The 22,845-nt window shown below is 41.3% G+C and overlaps 2 protein-coding genes across 3 annotated transcripts in view; one reads left to right on the top strand and one right to left on the bottom strand.

Moving 5' to 3' along the window:
- RAD50 (RAD50 double strand break repair protein) overlaps positions 1-22,845 on the bottom strand; it is a 132,855-nt gene that overhangs the window by 100,333 nt on the left and 9,677 nt on the right. The gene's annotated exons all lie outside the window — the stretch shown is intronic.
- On the top strand, positions 926-2,929 carry IL5 (interleukin 5). The gene is made up of 4 exons (XM_059416591.1): positions 926-1,069; positions 1,269-1,301; positions 2,374-2,502; positions 2,610-2,929. The coding sequence occupies exons 1-4, from the start codon at positions 926-928 to the stop codon at positions 2,706-2,708; spliced, it is 405 nt and encodes a 134-aa protein (XP_059272574.1). The 3' UTR covers positions 2,709-2,929.

The raw sequence follows: 22,845 nt of genomic DNA, 5'->3' as shown, positions 1-22,845 counted from the left end.
CTCTCTCTCTCTCTGACAAATAAATACACAAATAAATAAAATCTTTAAAAAAATTCCTTTTAAGGCAGATCGGTCTAGGGGTGCCTGGGTGGCTTAGTTGGTTAAGTGACTGGCTTTGGCTCAGACCATGATCCTGGAGGCCTAGGATCGAGTTGCACATTGGACTCCCTGCTAAGCATGGAGTCTTCTTCTTCATCTGACACCCCCCTTATCATGCTCATTCTCTTTCTCTCAAATAAATAAATAAAATCTTAAAAAAAAAAAAAAAACAGGGGTGCCTGGGTGGCTCAGTGGGTTAAAGCCTCTGCCTTCAGCTCAGATCATGATCCCAGTGTCCTGAGATTGAGTCCTGCATCAGTCTCTCTGCTCAGCAAGGAGCCTGCTTCCTCCTCTCTCTCTGCCTGCCTCTCTGCCTACTTGTGATCGCTGTCTGTCAAATAAATAAATAAAATCTTTATAAAAAAAAAAACAGACAGATTAGTCTAATAACAATAGTGATAGAATTTAGTTAACCTGAAAAAGACTTTCCCAATATTTATACATTCTGGTATAAAATCTAATGGTGTGCATTATACCTCTCCTTTTTATACACATCTTTAAAGAGGAAATTCAATCTTCCAATTTTAAGAAATGCATATGTGAGGCAATAATTCATCAACCCAAAGATTTTCTTTGTAATAGAAAATGTTTTTAAAGGGGGAGAATTAGGGATTTTTATAATTATTAAAAGATAAAGGCAAAATTATTTTTTTAAGATATAAGGCATTGGAAACATTTTGTATTACGATATGCCATTATTAAGCATCCTCTATCTGATTGTTAGAAATTATTCATTTCCTCAAAGATAGAGAATAAATTGGTTGGGGATGCAATCTTGTAGTATGCACTTTCTTTGCCCAAGGCAAACACTGAGCATTTGAGAGCTATGAGACTGCTTCTGCATTTGAGTTTGCTAGCTCTTGGGGCTGCCTATGTTTCTGTCACTCCTGTAGAAGATCCCATGAACAGATTGGTGGCAGAGACCTTGACACTGCTCTCCACTCATCGAACTCTGCTGATAGGTGACGGGGTAATTTTCTTTTTGATTCCTGCAGTCTTTAAAAAACATGGGTAATCATTGACAGTGACTAATTTTAAAGATCTGTTATTAATAATGAAATTATGAGTTAGTAATATATAATGCATAGCCATGTTACTAGGAAACATTATATTAAAAGTTATGAATCTTAAAATATGTTAAAGATGAATGTATTTCTTTTCCTTTTCAGAACCTGATGATTCCTACTCCTGAAAATAAAAATGTAAGTTAAATTGTTATTTGACAAAATGATTGCATGAATCAGTTTTGTATTTTAAGCTACAAAGCATTAGTTAACATTGGGATGATTTAATTTGACCTATTTTGTTTTTATGTGTGTGGATGTGAATGTATGTGCTTTTGAATATTAGGAATGGTGTTAGGAATAACTCTACCATATTAAGTAGAATCCATTAGGCAAATGCATCAGGCCCTTTTCTCATGTTGTCAGTTCTACATCTCAAAGAGCCTCATGTCAAGCGTTCTTTCCAGAAAAATTCCACATTGGGTGAGAGGTGCCTCCTAGTCTCCATTCACCTCTATCTATGGCTTTCCTCACTTTGAAGTCTTTCTGTAAGTACCAGCAACGTAGGGTTATATTTTTAGAATTATGGTCAATAGACATTTAAATATACAGTGAAGTCTCATATTAATAGTCATTTCTTAAATGATTTTAACTCTAATGGAAATATATACCTTTGGAGTATGTCATGGTCATTTTAAAATGTAAAAGATGTGCTATCATTAGTCTAAATAGAATAAAATCACCACTTAGAACTGTCAGAGGAAACTCTGATGTGAGGTAAGTTAGTAATGTTGCATTATATTTCTTAAACACTTTATTTCTCATTAAGCATTTAATTTATATCATTTGTCAAACTCCTCAATAATTATATAAATGTCATTTACTTACTGAAAGTATAGCTCAGGGTGCCTGGGTGGCTCAGTTGTTTAATCAGCTGTCTTTGGCTCAGGACATGATCTCAAGGTCCTGGGATCAAGCCCCACATCGTGGTTCCTGATCAGGAAGGAGTCTGCTTCTCCCTCTCTCTTGACCCTCACCCCACTGTGCTCTTTCTCTGTCTCTCAAATAAATAAATAAAATATTTTTTTTTTTAGAAAAAGGAAGAAATTATAGGTCAGTATGAGGTGGTTTTCCACCTGGAAGAGAAACAAGGAAAATACTCTTGGGAGAAAGGAGCTTGTGTAAACTCCACAAAACAAAGTCCCAACTTTTTGCACCAAATTTTTATAGCTTGTTTTATTTACATTTTTTAAAAATTTTCTTCATTTAGCACCAACTGTGCATCGAAGAAGTCTTTCAGGGTATAGACATATTAAAGAACCGAACTGCACAAGCAGCGGCTGTGGATAAACTATTCCAAAATTTGTCTTTCATAAAAGCACATATAGACAGCCAAAAAGTAAGTTAAAGATATTTGGTGGAAACTTAAGTATATTTTTCTTGCTGGGTCTGTTTTGACAAGAACTGACAGTTTTCCTACAATACCTCTTTTTGCTCTTTTCACAGAAAAAATGTGGAGGAGAAAGATGGAGAGTAAAAAAGTTCCTAGACTACCTGCAAGTGTTTCTTGGTGTCATAAACACTGAGTGGACAACAGAAAGTTGAGACAAAACTGACTTATTGTAGTGAAAGATTTTTGAGGAGAAGAAAAATCTTTTGGAATGAGAATGAGGGCCAAGCAACTGGGGGGGGGCACTTAATGATCGGTCGTAGATTTAAACTTCAGAGACAAAGTAGATATTTCAGGCAACCTACTACTTCACCTCCTCACACAAGCAGAAGGCATAAAAATAAAATATTAGAGACATATTTCAGATATCCGATCATGGAAGTATATTCCTCCAGTTTGCTCCAGGCAAAATAAATATGTACTTTAACCTTATTTAACACAACATTCTGTAAAATGTCTGCTAACTTAATATTTATTTATGAAACAATTAAGAATTTGATAAATTAATATTTATATCAGATCATGTTATGTTCCAATAAAACAAAAATAAACAACTCTGATTCAGTTTGTTGCTGGTCTCTGTCCTACTCTTTTTTTTTTTTAAGATTTATGTATTTATTTGAGACAGAGCGTGAGCTGGGGAAGGACAGGGAGACAGAACATCCAAGTAGACTCCAGCTGAGCCCAGAGCCCGACACAGGGCTTGATCTCACTACCCACGAGTTCAGGACATGAGCCGAAACCAAGAGTCTGGCACTTAACTAACTGAGCCACCCAGCCATCTCTGTCTTACTCTTGAAGTTAGCACAGTCTGTGTGAAAACACACTGAGTTTTGAGGGAGAGTCTGCATCTGTGCTGGCTGAGCATTCCTGTCTCCCTGGTGACAGAGGTCGCAGGGTTGCTAGGCCAACCACAAGCGGAAGTGATCCAGCAGGCCTTAGTTCGGATGTGGGCAGCATGGGCTGAACATGGTTTCCTCGACACAGTGTACCAGAACCTGGGAGGATGCATGTTAAATGGTAGGTGACGAATGAATGAAACTTCCAGGACTGCCTGGAGAATTAAAATGACTTTCAAGGATCTTCCTGAGAGGAGGAGAGTGTAAAAGTCTGTAACTAGGTCTCTTCCTGGCCAGTGAGAAGAATTTGGCAGACCAATCCCACTGCTGGTACAGGGAGGGAGGCAGGAACCCTCTTGGTGGAGCCTAGAGCACGATGGCCTGGGAGAGTTCTTCCTCATCTCACTGAAAAGCTGGGAGGCACTTATATTCAGAAGGCTGGGTTCTACAGGGGTCCATCATCCTGTATTCCCAGTCGTAGAGCAGTAGCAGTTCAGTCTGCCTGCCTATGACAATCAGTACCATAACCGAAGGTTCTTCTGCTTGAGGAAATTTCTCAAGGATCCAGAAAGTATGTTCTTTAAAATAGATTTTAAAACTGAGCTAGAACTGGAGGAGAGATCCAATAAGAATATTCAACTATGCCACTGACTCCTTCATTCATTTACTGATCACAGGGTCTACACTGCGTGCTGGGATACAGTTGCAGGTGTAGGCTGGAGGTTCTTACCGATGGGTGCCATTACCCCATGCATTATCTGCATGGATTGTATGGGTCACACCTGGTTGTTTGTGTTAAACAACCACTCTGCTGTGTCTGGGCACAGGACAGGAGGCAGAGTAGTCAGACATAGAGTCTCAGGTCAGAGAATACAAAACCTTCCATGATAAAAGACAAGTTTTCCTTCTAGCACAAACCGGGCATGGTGGTTAATGCTCTTGTCATGGCCCAAACCCACAACTGTGCGTCCATCAAGCCCTGAGAGTTGGAGCCGAGCCGAGGAAGATGGGTCAGCACAGTACTGTGCTGACTGCTCTAGAAACTGACTGGAAACAGGAAACTCGATTTGTAAAGAGACTGAATGTCAACTTAATTCCATTCAGCAAATATTTATTGAGCTCCCAACTGGTCCAGGACTGTTTTAGGGACTAGGATCTATCATTAATAAAGCAGACAAAATTCCCTGCCCTTGTAGACTTATATTCTCTCTCAAAAAAGGTTATTTTTCCACTTACTTATTTTTAAATTTTATTTTTGTGAAGATTTTATTTCTTTATCTGACAGAGAGAAATCACAAGTAGGCAGAGAGACAGACAGAGGTGGGGGGGCGGTGGGAAGCAGGCTCCCTGCCGAGCAGAGTGCCCGATGTGGGACTCGATCCCAGGACCCTGGGATCATGACCTGAGCTGAAGGCAGAGGCTTAACCCACTGAGCCACCCAGGTGTCCCCGCCACTTATTTTTTTTTTAAAGATTTTATTTATTTACTTGACAGAGAGAGAGATCACAAGTAGGCAGAGAGAGAAGGGGAAGCAAGCCTGCTTCCTGCGGAGCAGAGAGAGCCCGATTCGGGGCTCGATCCCAGGACACTAGCCGAAGGCAGCGGCTTAATCCACTGAGCCACCCAGGCATCCCATATTTTTCCACTTCTTTATGAAAGTCCAGTACGGTGCAGGTGGATTTAAGACTGGAATAGCCTGTCTGAAATCCCACTCACAAACTCTTACCAATCTACCAGGGCTCAGAGAAGCTAAAAGCAATCTGCACTGTATACAATCAACCCAAATGTGACTTCTTAGATGTACCAAGGGTTTTAAAGGCAGAAACTATGATCCTCAAACTGATTCTACTTTCCCTGTAGAGGGAAAAACATCCAGATGGCCCCTGGCAGATCACATCCACTGCACCCTCACCCAAACCTGCTGATCGTGGGGTTCCAGAACCCAGGGTATTGGGGATGATGAATGCAGCCTCCAGGTAATAGGACTACCTTCTTAAGCCTTATTTTTCCTCTCAAAAGCTTATCCCACAACAGGGCAACCACTCACTCTATCTTGGGGATGTCACTGTGACCCCCCAGTGAGAGGAGCCAGTGTGAGTGAATAGGCTGAGTTTTGGAGGGACACAGAGGATCCTTCCCAGAAAACATCTCAAAGTAATGTGTCCAAGGGGCACCTGGGTGGCTCAGTGGGTTAAAGCCTCTGCCTTCAGCTCAGGTCATGATCCCGGGGTCCTGGGATGGGGCCCTGCATCGGGCTCTCTGCTCAGTGGAGAGCCCGCTTCTCCTTCTCCCTCTTCTGCTCCCCGTGCTTGTGCTCTCTCTGACAAATAAATAAATAAAATCTTTTAAAAATTAAAATAAAAAAAAACTGCATCAAAAAAAAATCCAAGAATATATATTCCTGAGCCCCACACTGGATCTATGTCTGGCTCTGTGTTCAGTGTGGAATCTGCTGGAGATTCTCTCCTTCCCCCTCCGTTCCTCCCCCACTCCACCTCTGTCACACACATGCACCTCTGCACACACTCCCTTATTCATAAATAAATAAATAAATAAATAAATAATGTGTTTGCTTTTTTTTTTAAAGAGGAAAGTCTGAGTATGTCCTTTACCAGTACATGGTTATTCTGATGAATGGTCTAGGGCCCTCTGGTAAAGGATTGAAGAAAGAAAGCTTACTCCAGGGGCACCTGGGTGGCTCAGTGGGTTAAAGCCTATGCCTTTTTTTTTTTTTTTTTTTTAGATTTTATTTATTTATTTGACAGAGAGAGATCACAAGTAGATGGAGAGGCAGTCAGAGAGAGAGAGGGAAGCAGGCACCCTGCTGAGCAGAGAGCCCGATGCGGGACTCGATCTCAGGACCCTGAGATCATGACCCGAGCCGAAGGCAGCGGCTTAACCCACTGAGCCACCCAGGCGCCCCCAAAGCCTATGCCTTTGGCTCAGGTCATGATCCCAGAGTCCAGGGATCAAGCCCCACATCGGGCTCTCTGCTCTGCAGGGAGCTTGCTTCCCCCTCTCTCTCTGCCTGCCTCTCTGCCTACTTGTGATCTCTGTCTGTCAAATAAATAAATAAAATCTTAAAAAAAAAAAAAACAAAGAAAGAAAGCTTACTCCATTAAGTAGGATTCTAGAGTCCCTCCTATTTAATGAATGGTTACTGGAATCTGGGAGATGGATGAAAGGTCTGATTTTTCATTGTGATGGCTCTTGCACACCTCAACCACAAGCTTTTGATTGTATCTAACTACCCACACACTGAATAGCATGTTGATCAATTATCCACCTCTCTTGCCTCTTGAAATGCTTTACTATATTAGCCACCACTATAAATCCAAGGGTCAAAGTTACTTTATATAGCCTGACTTCTCATTGTAGTAATTATGACCACTTTGGCCTCTGCCTTCCTAGGAATTCCATCTTGCCCACTGATGATCGGGGAGCCCATGTCAATGGCAGCACCCCCCACCTTCAATCCAGCTTATGGAGAACTTCTACTACCAACCTTTGCAATGATGCCTGTTTCTCCTCACTAAGGCGTCATGTGCTATGATAGCAAAAGGAGTGCTCTCTGTGACCTACAGAGAACATGGCCAGATAGTGGGTACTCAGACCATATACAATACATCTATCTAGTATTCCTACTTCCTGAGCTATCTGCCCTCATCTTCAACACGATGGAAAGGAAATTCTGGCATCTCCATTTCATCTTTTGAAGTTCCAGTAAACTGTTAGGATAAGCTCTGAATGTTCTTGACAAAACATTAAATCCTGCATCATAGTGAGTAGCCCCCCATCAATGAATTCAACTCTATCTACTCAACTCTTTATTCCTCTGGACTAACAGGATTCACTTGGCGTTAGATTCTGACAGTACATATCTGTAAGCTCCAACACACCTGAATGTCAGCTGGAAAGCTAATGCCTCTCACCTTCGAACACACCTTCTATACTCTAGTAGACCTGGGACCCTGTGAACAAGGTTCTCTCTTGTCAGCTGATTCTCTGTTAGGATCTATCAGTAGGGGGCGCTACACTAGGAGGCTGGAGGAAGAAGGGACTTGCTCATTCCTACTATTCCTTGTTTGTGCCTCTGATTCCTGTCATTTACATTCCTAATACTAATATTAGTGTTACCCTGGCAGCAGCAGTTCACTCCAGTAGAAGAAACCAGTTACAGTTTGTAGTTTTGCCAACATTCATTCAAAAACCTTAGAGTATTTCATCCCAAGACTCCCAAGACCCCGGCACCACTCAACCAGCACCTTCCCTCCTAAAGATCTGGATCTTATTACCATCTGCCCCTTTTCTGAGCTCAGAAACACCACCAGCTGCTGAGCTTTGATCTTCATGTCTGGGAGTTCCTTCCCCTAAGGTTGTGTGTTTTAATAATTCTAACCTCTTCCCTTTGATCTCCAGGAATAAGGGCAATAGCGGCTTCCCACAAATCACCACCTTCATAATACCTCATTGCTCCCTTTCTGCCTCTCCAGTTATCTGATACCTGCTTAACAATTATTTATATTCAATTCTCTCTATTGAAATAGCTGGTATAGTTTCTGTCTTCTGATTGGGCCCTAACTGATATGAACATTCTGAGCTCTAATTCTGATTACTGACCTGCAGATAGTGGGGAGTGTGAAGAGGAGAAAAAATATCATCTTGGGAGGCACCTGTTTCAAGAGAAATAATTTTTCTCTCTTTAAGCAAGGAGAAAATAGTCCACTTTGGCAAGGGGGAAAGGGCTGCTACTTCCAGTTAAGGAGAACTCAGAAGAATTTGGGGTTTCAAGAGTCTCAGGTTTTCTCACCCATGTGTTCCTTTCCCAGGTCTTACAGTCCCACACTCTTGTTATAAGGTCCTACACTTTGCCATAGGTGCACAACTATTCTCCTTTGAAGCTCTACAAAGACCTACAAATGATCAGACCCTGAGCATAATTCGCAGCTCAGTCTGCCCTGTGGCTGCAAGAGATAAAGGTCTCCATTTCTTAAAGTTTTATTTATTTGGTAATTTTTACACCCAATGTGGTGTAATTTCATGACCCAAGATCGAGAGTCTCATGCCCTTCTGAATGAGCCACCCAAGTGCACCAAGGGTCTCTTTTAGAGTTGCCATGGAAGTCTGCTAGCATTCAGAGTGTACTTTAAATCGGAATTAGATTTTTCTGAGCCTATCACTCTTTTTTGGTAAGGTCTCCAGGGCTATCAGAAGAGTCATTGTGCTTTGCAGTTGCAATTGAATTGCAATTAACATAGCTCCCATATATTTCACCCACTTCGTCTTCCATTGCTTTGCTCCCCATCTGCACTTTATCCAAATTAATTAAAAGCTTAAAAAAAAACCAACCTCCAAAGCCACTGCATGCTAGAAGTCAATCTGCATAGTATCAGCAATAGGTTCCTATTATTTCAGAGAAGTGAGCAATTAAACTTCAAAATTTCATTTCGAGGGTTTGTTACATCTGATACCAACTGTCCATAGCTGGGGATTCCTCAGAAAGCAGAGCCTGAGGCAAGCAATAAAGAGCGGACACTTAATTTGGGAGTTATAAGCTTATATTGGTTAGGTTGAGGGAAAGAGGGAGGTGAGGCAAGAAAGACATGCAGCAGTGTGGTGTGATACATTAGCATACTGGCCCCAACTTCACACCAAGGTGTGAGCAAGCATAGCAAATCTCCCTGCAGGTACATGTGCTTATCCCAGGGAATTTCTGCAGGAGTGCTGAAAGAAGGCAGAGCAGCACAGAGAAAGGGCAAAGGAGAAGGGAATTCATATGCCAGGCTCCCTTTTGTCTGTCACATCCTATTAGTCAAATTCACCTCTGTTGCATTATTGGCAATGTCATTAGCAGCCGCTTGGGAGCCAACCTTCATTCCACATAGTGTGGCATTTCAACTGTGCCTGGAAGCATAAAGGTGACTTGGTGTGAGTGAGATGCTGACCAAGAGAGAGAAAGGAGAAAGTGGAGCAAATCTGAGAAGGCACACAAACATGTGCCCCATGCAAATTTAAATTATAAAAACTGATGCAAGAATACAAAGGGTTCTATAACCATTCCAATAATTGAATTAATCATTTAAAATATTCCCACAAAGAATACACAAAGCCTAGACAGTTTTATGAGTGAGTCCTTCCAAACTTTCAAATTACATGTAATTCGAAACATATGTAAACTCATACAGAAAATAAACAAAACACAGTATTTTCCAACTCATTTTGAGAGGCTAGTACATATTAGTAAAACCAGAGGGAGGCATCACAAAAAAAAAAAAAAGAAAATTATGATGCGATAGTCACTCATGAACATGGATGTAAAAATTGTAAAGAAAATGTTATCGATCCAAATTCAGAATGTATAAAAAGATAAACATAACATGTGGGGATGCCTGGCTGGTTCAGACAGCTAAGTGGTGACTCTTGAGATTGTGGGATCGAGCCCTGCATCAGGCTCTGCACTGGGCACGGAGCCTGCTTGAGATTCCCTCTTGCCCTCTCCCTCTGCCCCTCCCATAAATAAATAGATAAATAAATAAATAAAGCCAGGAACCAATGCAAGAATGTGCAGGACCACTGTATGTGCACAGCACACTCCCAGGGAGCACATTTTACATCATAGACATTGTGGATTTGAATATGTATCATGATAATTTCCTATCAGATGGAAGTAAAGGGTATTGAGGAAGAAGCTTCTTTTTCCAATTTGCACAGACTTTATAGGGGTTACTGGTGACCATGGATAATGTTAACTCCATTTTGTTTAAAAACTGTGACTGCAGGTACTGGCCTTTGCAACAAGAGTATAATTATAAAATATATGTAAGGATTTTAACAGAAAAAACAAAATTCATGTACAGACACAAATGTCTGTGTGTGTATATATATATATTTGTGTATATGCACAAATATTTGTATGTGTGTGTGTGTGTGTGTGTATATAGATAGATAGATGATGCAAAATGACAAAAATAAAACCCAAAAGGACATAGGGGTAGTAAATGATTATAAGTAATAAGAGATTATCAAACTAGGGGCTCCTGGGTGACTCAGTCCTTCTGCGTCTGCCTTTGGCTCAGGTCATGATCCCACGGTCCTGGGACTGAGCCCCACATCAGGCGCCCTGCTCAGTGGAGAGCCTGCTTCTCCTTCTCCCCCTCTCCCTGCTTGTACTCCCTCTCTCTTTATGCTACCAGATAAATAAATAAAATCTTAAAAAAAGAAGTTATCAAACTGCTTGATCAATATACAGAATTGATTACATTGTTACACATCACTAACAAATAGAAATATAATGTTAAAGAAGATATCATTTATAACACTTAGAAAACTATAAGGTGCCAAAGAATAAATCTAACAAAATGTGAACTTTACTGAAAGCTGATTTAAAGTTTTATTGAAATAATTTTAAAAGGACCTCAACAAACACAGACACCCACCATGATCATGGATACAAAAAGTCAATACCATAATTTGGAACCTGATCTATAAATTCAATACAAAACCTATCAAAATCCCAACAGTTTTTTTCATGGTACTTAAAAAGCTGATTATAAAATGTACATGGTGGGGGGGGGGGCATGCCTGGGTGGTTCAGTGGGTTAAGCCTCTGCCTTTGGCTCAGGTCACGATCTCAGGGTCCTGGGCATTGAGCCCTGCATCAGGCTCTCTGCTTGGAGGGGAGCCTGCTTCCCCCCTCTCTCTACCTGTCTCTCAGCCTACTTGTGATCTCTCTCTCTGTCAAATAAATAAAAATCTTTAAAAAAAAAATAAAATGTACATGGAAGAATTAGGGTCCAAGAACAGCTAACATAATTCTAAAGAAGGAGATCAGAGTGGGTGATCTTGCCCCATGAGATAATCAAACTTTATTAAGTAAACAAGATCTTTACATAGGGTAGAGCAGTGGTTCTTAACAAAGAGCAATCCCCCCTAACCCTCCCCATCCCTGCGAGAACATGTGGCAATTTTTGGTTGTCACAGTTAGAGAGAAAAAAGAGGCTACTGCCATGATCTCATGGGCAGAGGCCAGGAATTCTACTAAACATCCTACATTGCACACAACAGCCCCTACAGCAAAGAATTATCTCATATAAAGTGTCAGTAGTGTCAAGGGCAAGAGAGGGAGTGTCAAGGGCAAGAGAGGGAGTGTCAAGGACAGGTAGAGAGAGAGACCAATAGATAATTTTTTTTTTTTTTTAAAGATGGGATGGGGCGCCTGGGTGGCTCATTTGGTTGGGTGTCCAGCCCTCGATTTCAGATCAGGGCATGATCTTGGGGTCATGAGATGGAGTTCCACGCCAGGGAGTCTGCTTCAGCAGGGAGTCTGCTTCTCTCTTTCTCTCTCCCTCTCCCCCTCCTCCTGATCATGTATGCTTTCTCTCTCTCGAATAAATAAGTAAGTCTTGAGGAGGAGGAGGAGGAGGAGGAAGAGGAAGAGGAAGAGGAAGAAGAAGAAGAAGAAGAAGAAGAAGAAGAAGAAGAAGAAAGAAGAAAGAAGGGCACCATGACTCTTAGTCTTGGGGTTGTGAGTTCAAACCCCACACTGGGCATGGAGTTTACTTCAAAGATAAATACATAAATAAGTGAATAAAGAAATAAAGTAAAATAAAAATATGACCTTGGGGTGAGCATATCTGTCAGGAGACAACTGGAATAATTCTGGAAAACTGGGTAATTTGAGGAAATGTTATTTACTATTTGGGCCATTTTAACAGTGAGAACAGGATGCAGGGAGTCCAGGAGGGAAAACGCAATCCTCTAGGCCTAATAACAGGAGAGGGATAGTTGGTCAAACTCCAAGACACAGAGGGCTGTGGGGAAAGGGCCACTGGTAGGAGCTGGGATCTTTAGTCAGGAACACAGCTAACTTGCAGCAGCCTTACCAGGAGAGGTTTGGGAAGACAAACACCTTGACTTCATTTAGCTCCCACCCTTAGTTTGCCTGTTCGGGATCCTCAAGATCAAACCCAGAGGGGAATCCAGGAGAGAAGTCATTAATGTAGTCCAGACAAGTCTTCCCCCTACCCAGGGCCACAGAAAAGTGCAAAGAAATGGATCTAAAGGAGCAAACAAGAACTCTCCAGAATGAATAGAAGGATCTCATAAATAAAGCCCTCAAAGCATAGATCAGTAAGGAAAAGATATATATACTCAATAGTCAACAAATCTACTGAGTAAAAGAAAAGTTGTAAGTTAGGACATACATTTGTGTTACGTATAAATGACAAAGGATTCATTTTCAGAATGAGTAACAAAGTCCTCTTAATAAGAAAAAGATAAGCCCTCAATAAGAAAAAGATAAATAACCCACTAGAAAAAAAAAGGTAAATGACATGAGTGAGCAAATTCTCAGAACAGGAAGCACAGATGGCCAATAAACATAAAGAGATGTTCAAAATTGTTAGTAATCAGGGAAATACAAAATTAAACCACAATGAGATAGCATCTCACACCCACCAGACCGGCAAAAATTTTAAAAGTCCAGATATCACAAGTTTTGCCCAGGATGTGAAGTAAAAGGAATTCTTATACATTGTGTGTGGGACAGGAAAAATTGTTACTCTCAAAATGCAGAGCTAAGGACATTGAAGACATGTGTACCCTGTGACCCAGAATTTCAACCTAGTATACATTCTAAAGAAACTCTTGCACACGGATATTGAGAGATTTAAGAAAGTCTGCTCATAAAAGCACTGGAGTTTCTTTTATCTTTTTTTTTTTTTAAAGATTTTATTTATTTGAGGGAGAGTGCGTGCCAAGTTGGGGGAGGGGCACAGGGAGAAGCAGGGAGACTGATGCAGGGCTTGATCCTAGGATCCTGGGATCATGACCTGAGCTGAAGGTAGATCCTTAACCGACTGAGCCACTCAGATGCCCCACCCATGAGTTTTCCTTAACAAATTTTTAAATTAAATTAAACTAAATTTAATGTTTAAGTAATCTCTACATCCAGCATGGGACTTGAACTCACAACCCCAAGACCAAGAGCTAGACACTTTACTGACTGAACCGGCCAGGTGCCCCATCAAATTTTTATTTAATTTAATTTATTTATTTATAAAGATTTTATTTATTTATTTATTTATTTTGAGAGAGAGTGAGAGAGCACAAGCAAGGGGGGAGCACCAGAGGGAGAGGGAGAAGCAGGTTCCTTGCCAAGCAGGGAGCCCGACATGGGGCTCGATTGCAGGACCCTGGGATCATGACCTAAGATGCCCAACTGACTGAGTCATCCAGGCGCTCCTGAAATTTTTTATTTTAAAATAATTTTAGATTTACAGAAAAATTGTGAAGAGAGTGCAAAGTTCCCATGTACTCCACATCCAATTTCCCCTACTATGAAAATCTTACAACTGGATGGTACATTTGTCACATTAATGAACCAATACTGATACGTTATTGTTAATAAAAGTCTATACTTTATTCAGATTTTCTTAGCATTTACCTAACATCCTTTTAGCGTCACTGTTTTTAATAGCTAAAACTGGGGGGGAAAAGTAAATGCCTGTCAGTATAAAATAGATAATTCCTATTTAGTTATTCATTGGGTTTGCAGTAAAGTAAATGAATGTACAGCTATTCGGGTCCACACAGATGAGCCTGAAAACATTTTGTTGAACAGTAAATGCAAGTCTTAAATATATCCAAAAAGATTCAATTTATAAAAGGGTAAAAAATGGGGCACCTGGGTGGCTTGGTGTGTTAAGTGTCTGACTTTTGGCTTCAGCTCAGGTCCTGATCTCAGGGTTGTGAGACTGAGCCCCATGTAAGGCTCCAAGCTGAGTACAGAGTCTGCTTGAGACTCTCTTCCTTGCCCTCTGACCCCTCCCTTACTCTCTCTCCCTCTCTCTCTAAAATAAATGAATAAATATTTTTCTCAAAAGGTCAAAAATGGGCAAAATAAAATCATATATAATTTAAGGTTATTTACATATGTGATAAAATCATAAAGAATAGCAAAGAAATGATTAACCACAGAAATCAAGATAGTGGCTGCCTCTGGTGGGGAGGGAGTGGGATATTATGAGAAAGTCACCTCAAGGGATGGGATGATGGACACATGGATTTTAAAAGTTTTGTTATGTTTTAAACTGTACATTTTTGTACATATAATGTTTCATGACAATAATTTTAAAAGCTCTTATCCCCTTATTCTTCTCCCCCATAAAACATATTTCCCACACAGTCCTCATCCTCCAGAATTCTGGCTAAAGGGAAAAGGTAATGTGTTCATGTCAGAGCAAACAGGAACCCCAGTCCTCCATGCTCAAAGAAATGTGATTATGTCTCTTATCATCCTTTCAAACCCCACCACACATCACAGTGCTTCCTGTTTCTCAGAAGCTGAAAAGGTGCTGACATAACATAACGAGTGGAAAAGAAGACGTTTCCACAGATCCACCCAGAACCCTGGTATCACCCCAGTGGACAGGCAGGACTCTCGGCTACGGTCAGGGGCAAGGCCAAACCCAGGCCCCGCATCAGGGAAGACCCTCAAGTTTGAAGATTTGCAGAATAGATGACACTCCCTTGCTATAAAAGCGAGCAAGCCTGCCATCATTCACCCTGAAAGATGCCTTCTGCAACAGCAAGAGGCAACTTCTTGGTGGGTTCTGGGCACCGCTGGGCCAGGGTCTAGGAAAGTGCCCTACTGCTAACGCACTCATGTTCCTCAGAGCCACCCCTCACTTTCTGCTCACTGGGTGTTTATCCACTCACCCAGCTAACACAGAGTACTGACAAGGGGCCAGGCGCTGTTCTCAGCATTGGCAACACTGTAGGGGGCAGGACGCCATCCTATTCTAGCAGCATGACACCAGCCGAGGGGTCAGACAACAAACAAGCAAAACAACAATAGATTGCAGTAAGTGCTATCAAGGAAAGAACAGACAAAGGTCAAGATAAACTAATCCAAGCTCAAGCATTAGCACAAAAGTCAGGATGCCTGAGTTCAAATTCTGCTTCTATTGCCTACACTTGGGAAGAATTAAACTCACCTTGGAAGTCATCACTAAACCTACCAGAGTTGGCGGAACATTTATTCTTTCAAAAATCATTCCTGAGCACCTCTAGGTGCCAGGCACTAAAGATGAGTAGTGAAGTTGCCAGGCAAGCTCTTGCCTTCAGGGTGTTTTATCATAGTGGAGAGGGAGTCACTGGATGGCAAGCAAAGGCCATTTCAGATAGTGAGGAGGGCTAGGGACTGCTGTGATAGAGGGAGATTTGGCAGGGACTGGGGAGTAACCTTATGTGTCAGAGAAGGCCTGAGAAGGTGACATTTGAGAGCTAACTGACAAAAAGAAGCCATACGTGTGGAAGTCTGGGGTGGGGGAAGAGACAGCTAAACAGAAGGGCGAAAGTCCCAAAGCGGGAATGAACTTGGTGCAGTTGAGAAAGAGCAGGAAGACAGAGATGGCTGGAACACATGGGCTGTGTGGCAGATGAGGCTAGAAGGGAAGAGACAGCCCATGCAGGCCATAGAGAGGACTCTGCATTTCTCCTAGTAATGGGAAGTTGCTGATGGTTTAAAGCAGAGAAGGGTCATTACCTGGCCTTATTTCTTAAAAGAACTCTGTGTCTGTGTGGAAAGAGATAAGGTGTTCGTGTTTAATCAGGGAAATAAGTTAGGAAGCTACTGCTCTAGGGGTTGGTGGCTTGAACTTGGGTCTCTGTAATATGTGGTGGTGTGGGAAGAGCTGGAGGAGGCAGGACCTCGTCATGCATGGCTTGTAGTGGACGCCTGATCTGTCTTCTCTCACCCCTGCAGCTCCTTCTGTTTCTTTAGGATCCATAACTCAGCTGCACTTTCTGCAGGAAAAGCCCTCTTCAAATTCTGTTCTCTCTGCAGGTGGTAGGGGCTCTCTGGACCTCAGCTCCCCAATTCCTTTCCCCACACCTTCCGCATCATGGCCCTGGAGCCCTCTTGTGTAACACAGAGGTAAGCTGGGCTCTCCCAGGCTCCTGAGACCTGAATGAGCAGGCTCAAACTCATCTTTGCCCACGTGCAAGTCCAAAGCCTTTGCCCAGGTGGCTATACATCCCCAAAGGCTTTGCTTTGCAAGACAACTGCTGGGGCCCTGCTCCCACTGTGTAGTTCATACTAACATTCTACCGGCGCTGATCTGATCCTGCATGCCCAAAGAATGCAGCCCTTTCATGGAGTCCTGACCACACAACAAAGCTGACCAGCTACACAGATCTCTGCAGCAGAAGCCACCTCAAACTAAACACTAGTGTTCCTGTTCTTTGAATACCTGTGGTCTCTCCGCTGTGGGGGATTTTCCTATTCACTCCACATCGCATTCCCCCTTCTCTCCAGCCTTGTGCCATCTTGACAGCTCCTCCTTCCTCCTCACCCAGTTCCAGTTCATTTCTAATACAGAACAATTTCTGGAGCCCTTTTGCGACCTCTCAGTTCGTTGCTCACCTAGGGACCCACGTTCTTAGCTCTCCAACCCCTTCTACTGGCTGTTCCAGGTATTCCCCCAAGGACTCCTACTAACGCGGAATTCTGGAATTGGCTGCAAGGCTGCCATTGAAGCCCTAGTACACAAAGCATTCTTTGAGTTTAACGTGCTTAAAACATACCAGGAAAAAAAAAAAAAAAAAAAAAAAAAGAAGAAGCCTGGGTGATGGAAGTCAAGGTCTGTTTACTGTCCTCTGGCTGAGGCACGGTTTTCTGGGGTTTTGAGATGCCCCAACACCGCCCTCTGGTGGCTGACAGAAGTTAAGAACTAACTGTCGAACCTCAAAGGCGCAATCCCCAGGCTTCCCAAACTTACCCTCCCAGCAGCCCATCCACCAGGTGAGGACAGAGCTAAGTCTTTGGACAAAGAAGTCGTTAATTTCTGGGTGTCTATCCAGTTGACTCTCGGGAGTGGCCTGAGTCCAGTCAAGGAGAGAAGTCAGGTGGGACCCTGAGCTGGGAGGGTGTGGAGGATCTAGAGAGCACCCACCCTTGGTCTCAATTCCTTCTCTTGACCACTCAGTGCATCACAGCTTCTTCCTTCCCATGCTAAACATTTTCCCAATAGGCAGCAAGAACAAACCCAGGGGATGAGGGTGACTCTGGCCAATGTTTGGGGACCAAATGGATGACAGAATTAGAATTGTGCCAAAATGCTGTTTTTTATCTCCTTGTCCCTCTGGCCTGTATCAGTGTTAGCTCTCGGGGAGAGGGGCCATCTTACTCATCCCTCATATCCTAGCATGGCGCTGCCAAATCGTAAATAACGGAGGAATAAGTGAGTGTAATCAGTGTGGCTCGTTCATGCCGTCCTGCCTTCTCCCCCTGCTCCCGGACCGCAGCCGGCTATGGCTCTGAAAATAGCTTGCCTATCAACTACCTCTTTCATTCTCCCACTTCCAGCCCCCAGGTTACAATTTCTGTGGGTCCTGTCTGGCCTTGGTCCCAGATATCTGCTCTTGTTGTCAGAGCACTGGGCTAGGAGTCAGGAGTTCCAGCTCTGTCATCAATGAGCTCTTTGAGTCTCTCATGGCCCCATCTGTGAACTGAGATGGGGGTTCTGTCTTGGCCCCAGGAAGTAAATGTGATGGGAAAGAATCTAACCTTACCTAGGATATAGTGTCCTGACCCTGAGCTGCAGTTCTCTCTCACTCTCTTTTTGATATCAAAAGTGTTACATGCATGATGTAGTCCATATCTATATATACAATATAAGACAAAATCCTCCCAGAAGTATCATCTATCAGATGGGGGCATGTTGTTAATTTTTAGCCTTGATGTCATTCAGTCCTCACACCAACCCTGCCAGGTGGGGAACTTTTATTGTCTGTGTTTCATCAATGCTCAGAACTGTGAGGATTAGAGAGGCCATGGAACTTGCTCAAGGTCACAGAATTTGTGAATGGTAGTTTGGGTGGGATACATCATGAAGACAAAAGATTCAGTGCTGGGAGAGCACTGGGGAAAGAGTGGAAAGTTCCTTCAAATGCTCAGTCTTATCATGAGATAGCTGGCTGTGTGTTTTCTGTGATGCTGGTTGTGCCTACAAAAGGTAAAGAGTGCTAAATGTAACCAGCCATAGGAGGATTTCTCAGCTGGGTGAAGGGAGTTCCAGCTTTGGATCCCACAGCTACCATTCACATAACTCTGGGTTTCAAAACTGCCCATTTATGTGTCCCTGGATCCTATGCTCCTCAAGGGTAGCTTTACTGAGATATAACTAAGATAGGAGAAACTGCACCCAAGGTGTACAATTTATTAAGTTTAGAATATGTATGCATCCGTGAAATCATCACCATGATCAAGATAGTGAACAGATCAATTAGCTCTCCTCACCTCCTCACCCTCAGGCAATCACTGATTGGTTTTCTGTTACTATAGATCAGTTTGCATTTTCTAGAATTTTATAAAAATGGGATGATACTCAGCCTGATTTCTTTGACACAGTAGAATTATCTTGAGATTGATCTGTATTGTTGCCATGTATCAATAGTTTATTCCATATGTGACCTATTTTATTTTTAAATTAACATACAGTGAAAATAAGAACTTTGATGAACAGTTCTGTGCTTAAAATGCACGTATAGATTTGTGCAACCACCAAACACAATCAGGATACAGAATAAAAACTCTCAAGTGCTATCCCTTGGGAGCTGTACCTCTGTCCTCCCCGGGGCCCCGGGAGCTACTGATCTAATCTCCATCAACATAGTTTTGTCTTTCAGAGAGTGTCACATTGATGGAATCAGGCAGTAGGTAGGTAGCCTTTTGAGATTGGCTGCTTTTGCTCAGTACAATGACTTAGAAATTCATTCAAATCATGTTGTGCTCCTTACTTTTTTTTCTGAATAGTTTTCATTGCTTGGATGTGTGTGTCTGTTTATTCATTCACTCAGTGAATATCTGAGTTGCTGCTAGTATTTGACAATTATCAATAGAGCTGCTATAAATATTCATTTAATATACATCTTCAGCTCTCTAGGACAAATACCTAGGAGTAGGGTTACTGCATCCTATAGTAAGTGGGTGTTTGACTATAAAAAACTGCCAAATTATTTTCCAAAGTGGTGTATAGTTTTGTATTTCTATCCACTGTGTCTGAGAATTGCAGTTGCTTCATCTCCCCACCAGAACTTCATTTTGCCAATATTTTCTATCTTATCCATTCTATTAGACATGGAGTGGTATCTCATCACAGTACATCTGCACTTACCTAATGGCTAATGATACCAAAACATTTGCATTTGGTGTAATTATTAATATATTATGGCTTAGGTCTGCTATTTCACTTTTTGTTCTTTGTTTATTCTCTCTCATTTCTTTGTTTTCTGTTTTCAGCCCTCTGAGTTCTTTATATACTTTAGATATGTCCTTTATCCAATATAGCATTTTTTAAAAATATTTTATTTTTTTATTTATTTGAGAGGGAGAGAGAGAGAACACCAGCAGGGGGAGAGTCAGAGGCAGAGGGAGCCCAGGAACCTGGGATTGTGACCCGAGCTGAAGGCAGATGCTTAACCTGAGTCATCCAGGTGTCCCTCTCCAATACAGAATTTGCAAATACTTTGAAGTCTATGGCTTGACTATCCATTTTCTTGATGATGTCTCTTCCAAAAAGCAGTTTTACATTTTGAAGCCTAGTTTAACTTTTCATTTATGGATTGTGCTTTTGCATCATAACTCAGAATGCTTCGCTTAATTCAAGGTTACAGAGATACCCTTCTATGTTTGCTTCTAAACATTTTACAGCTTCACATGTGGAGGAAAGTTTGAGGAATGGCATTAATTTTTCTTTAAAGGTTTGGTAGAATTTGCCCATGAAACCATCTAGTCTTGGTATTTTCTGTGTCGGAAGGTTTATTTTTGATTACTAATTCAACCTCCTCACTCATTGTCAGTTTGTCCAGACCTGCTATTTCTTTCTGGTTCAGTCTTGATAGGTTTTATGATTCTAGGAAATTACCCATTTCTTCTCGGTTATCTAATTTGTTGGCATATAATTGTTCAAAGTAGTCTCCAGTGATGCCCTGTATTTCTGTGGTGTCAGTTATTACTTCTCCTCTTTCATTTCTGATTATATGGATTTAAGTGTTCTCTTTATTTTTCCTCATTCTTGCTAGGGGGTGGTCACTTGTGTTTATCTTTTCATAAAACCAGCTTTTTGCTTTATTGATAACTGCTGTTGTTCTTCTGGTCTCTATTTCATTTATTTTCACCCTGACCTTTATTATTTCCTTTCTTCTACTAACTTCGGGCTTAATTTGCTCCTTTTCCTAGTGCCTTGTGATCTCTCTAATTCCTTTATATGTGAATTTATGGCTCTACATGTCCTTCCCAGAACTGTTTTTACAAGGGGGCATCTGGGTGGCTCAGTCGGTTGAGTATTGAATCAGATCGTGGTCTCAGGGTCATGAGATCAGCCCTGCATTGGGGTCTGCACTCAGCCAGAACTCTGCTCGGGATTCTCTCCCTCTCCCTCTGTCTCTCCCACATCCCTAAAACAAATAAATAAATCTTAAAAGAAACAAAAAGAAAAGAATAAACTGCTTTTACAGCATGTAAAATGTAAAACGTTTCTATTTTCATTTACTTTGAGATATTCTTGGACTTCCTTTTTGATTTCTTCTTTGACCCACTGGTTATTCAGAAGCATGTTATTTAGCTTTTACGTATTGTATAGATTTTCCTGCTTTCCTCCTATTGTTGATTTCTAGTGTAATACCATTGCAGTCAGAAAAGATCCTTGGTATGACTTCAATCTTCTTATATTTGCTAAGACTTATCTTGTGTCCTATCATATGATCTATCCTTGAGGATGTTCCGTGCATTTGAGAGGACAGGTCAAAACAACCACAATTCCTTTAGTTAGGCCCATTCTGCTCCCTTTTGTACTAAGAACCTACACTGGGAATGCAAGCTGTTGTCTTTAAGGCTCTCACCAAACTGGAGCGAGGGAAATGTGGTTTAGTTAAGTTAAAACACCACAAAGTCCTACCAAAATTCAGGTAGCATTTTTTTTTCCTTCATTAAACATTTCCCTGGTGTTATTATAAACTTTTATCAGTTTCTAGAGTTATAATAAAGCTGATTCTGACAGTTTTTGCCACTGTATTTCCTGATTTGTAAAGGGATGGGCTTTTGGAATTCCCAACTTCACCATTTTTGCTGACAGTCCTCCTGGACCATTTACATTTTACATAATTATTGATGTGACTGAATTTATGTCCACTATTTTATTATTTGTTTCTCTGTTCACCCTCCCTCCATTTTCTCTTTTCTGCATGTTTGGATTATTTGAACATTTTTTTTCTTAGTATTCCATTTAAATGCATCTATTTTGTTTATAACTATCTTTTTTAAGTGGTTGCTCTACAGATTATAATATAATTATTTACCTTTTCAGATCTGCTTAGGATAGACATTTTTTCCTTTTATTTTATTTTATTTTTAAAGATTTTATTTATTTATTTGTCAGAGAGAAAGAGAGAGAGCACACACAATCAGGCAGTGGCAGAGAGACAAGCAGGCTCCGCATGGAGCAACAAGCTCGCGGGGACCCTGGGATCATGGCCTGAGCCAAAGGCAGTGGCTTAACCAACTGAGCCACCTAAGTGTCCTGATACTTTATCTTTTTAAGTGGAATGTAAAACTTTACCATCATACAGGTTCCTTTATTCTCCTCTCTTTATGTTGTAGTTTCATTATTATAGAAATATACATTGCAAACCCCATCAGAAAATGTTATGATTTTTTTCAACCATAAAAGATATTTTAAAGAATCCAAGAGCATGTCAAATAATAAATAATAAAATGTTAAAGTAACCCAGATTTTACCATTTCTATTGAACTTCCTTCATTCCTGATATTTTTTTCTTTCTTTTTTTTTTTTTTTAAGTTGGCTCCCCACTGAACTGGGAGCCCAACACAGGACTTGATACCAGGACCCTGGGATCATGACCTAAGCTGAAGGCAGATGCCCAACTGCCTGAGCCACCATTCCTGATATTTCAAGTTAAGTTCTGGTATCATTTCCCCTCTGCCTGGAGAACTTCCTTTAGCAATTATTTTTGAGCAGGTCTACTGTCAAGGAATTCTTTTAATTTTCCTTTATCTGAGAATGTCTTTCTTTCCACCTTCACTCCTGAACAATATTTTTATTGGCTACACAACTTTTGATTTATGGGTTTGGTTTTGTTTTGTTTCTCCTTCAGCACCTGAAAGATGTGATTCCACTTCCTTCTGGTCTCAACAGTGAGACTTCCTTCTCTCCTGACGACAAATCTGAAGTAATTTAAATGTATTACCCAATATAGGATTGTTTCATTTGGGGGGTATTGAGTTTAATAAGCTCTTTTATAGATTTTGGAAACGAACCCTTTATCAGATATGTCATTTGCAAATACCTTTTCCCATTCCGTAGGCCATCTTTTAGTTTTGTTGATTGTTTCCCTTGCTGTACAGAAGATTTTTATCTTGATGAAGTCCTAA

Source organism: Mustela nigripes, chromosome 12, assembly GCF_022355385.1.
Source record: "Mustela nigripes isolate SB6536 chromosome 12, MUSNIG.SB6536, whole genome shotgun sequence".
Taxonomy (NCBI): domain Eukaryota; kingdom Metazoa; phylum Chordata; class Mammalia; order Carnivora; family Mustelidae; genus Mustela; species Mustela nigripes.
Note: the sequence above shows the minus strand (reverse complement) of the source record. Positions and strands in the feature narration are given on the sequence as shown.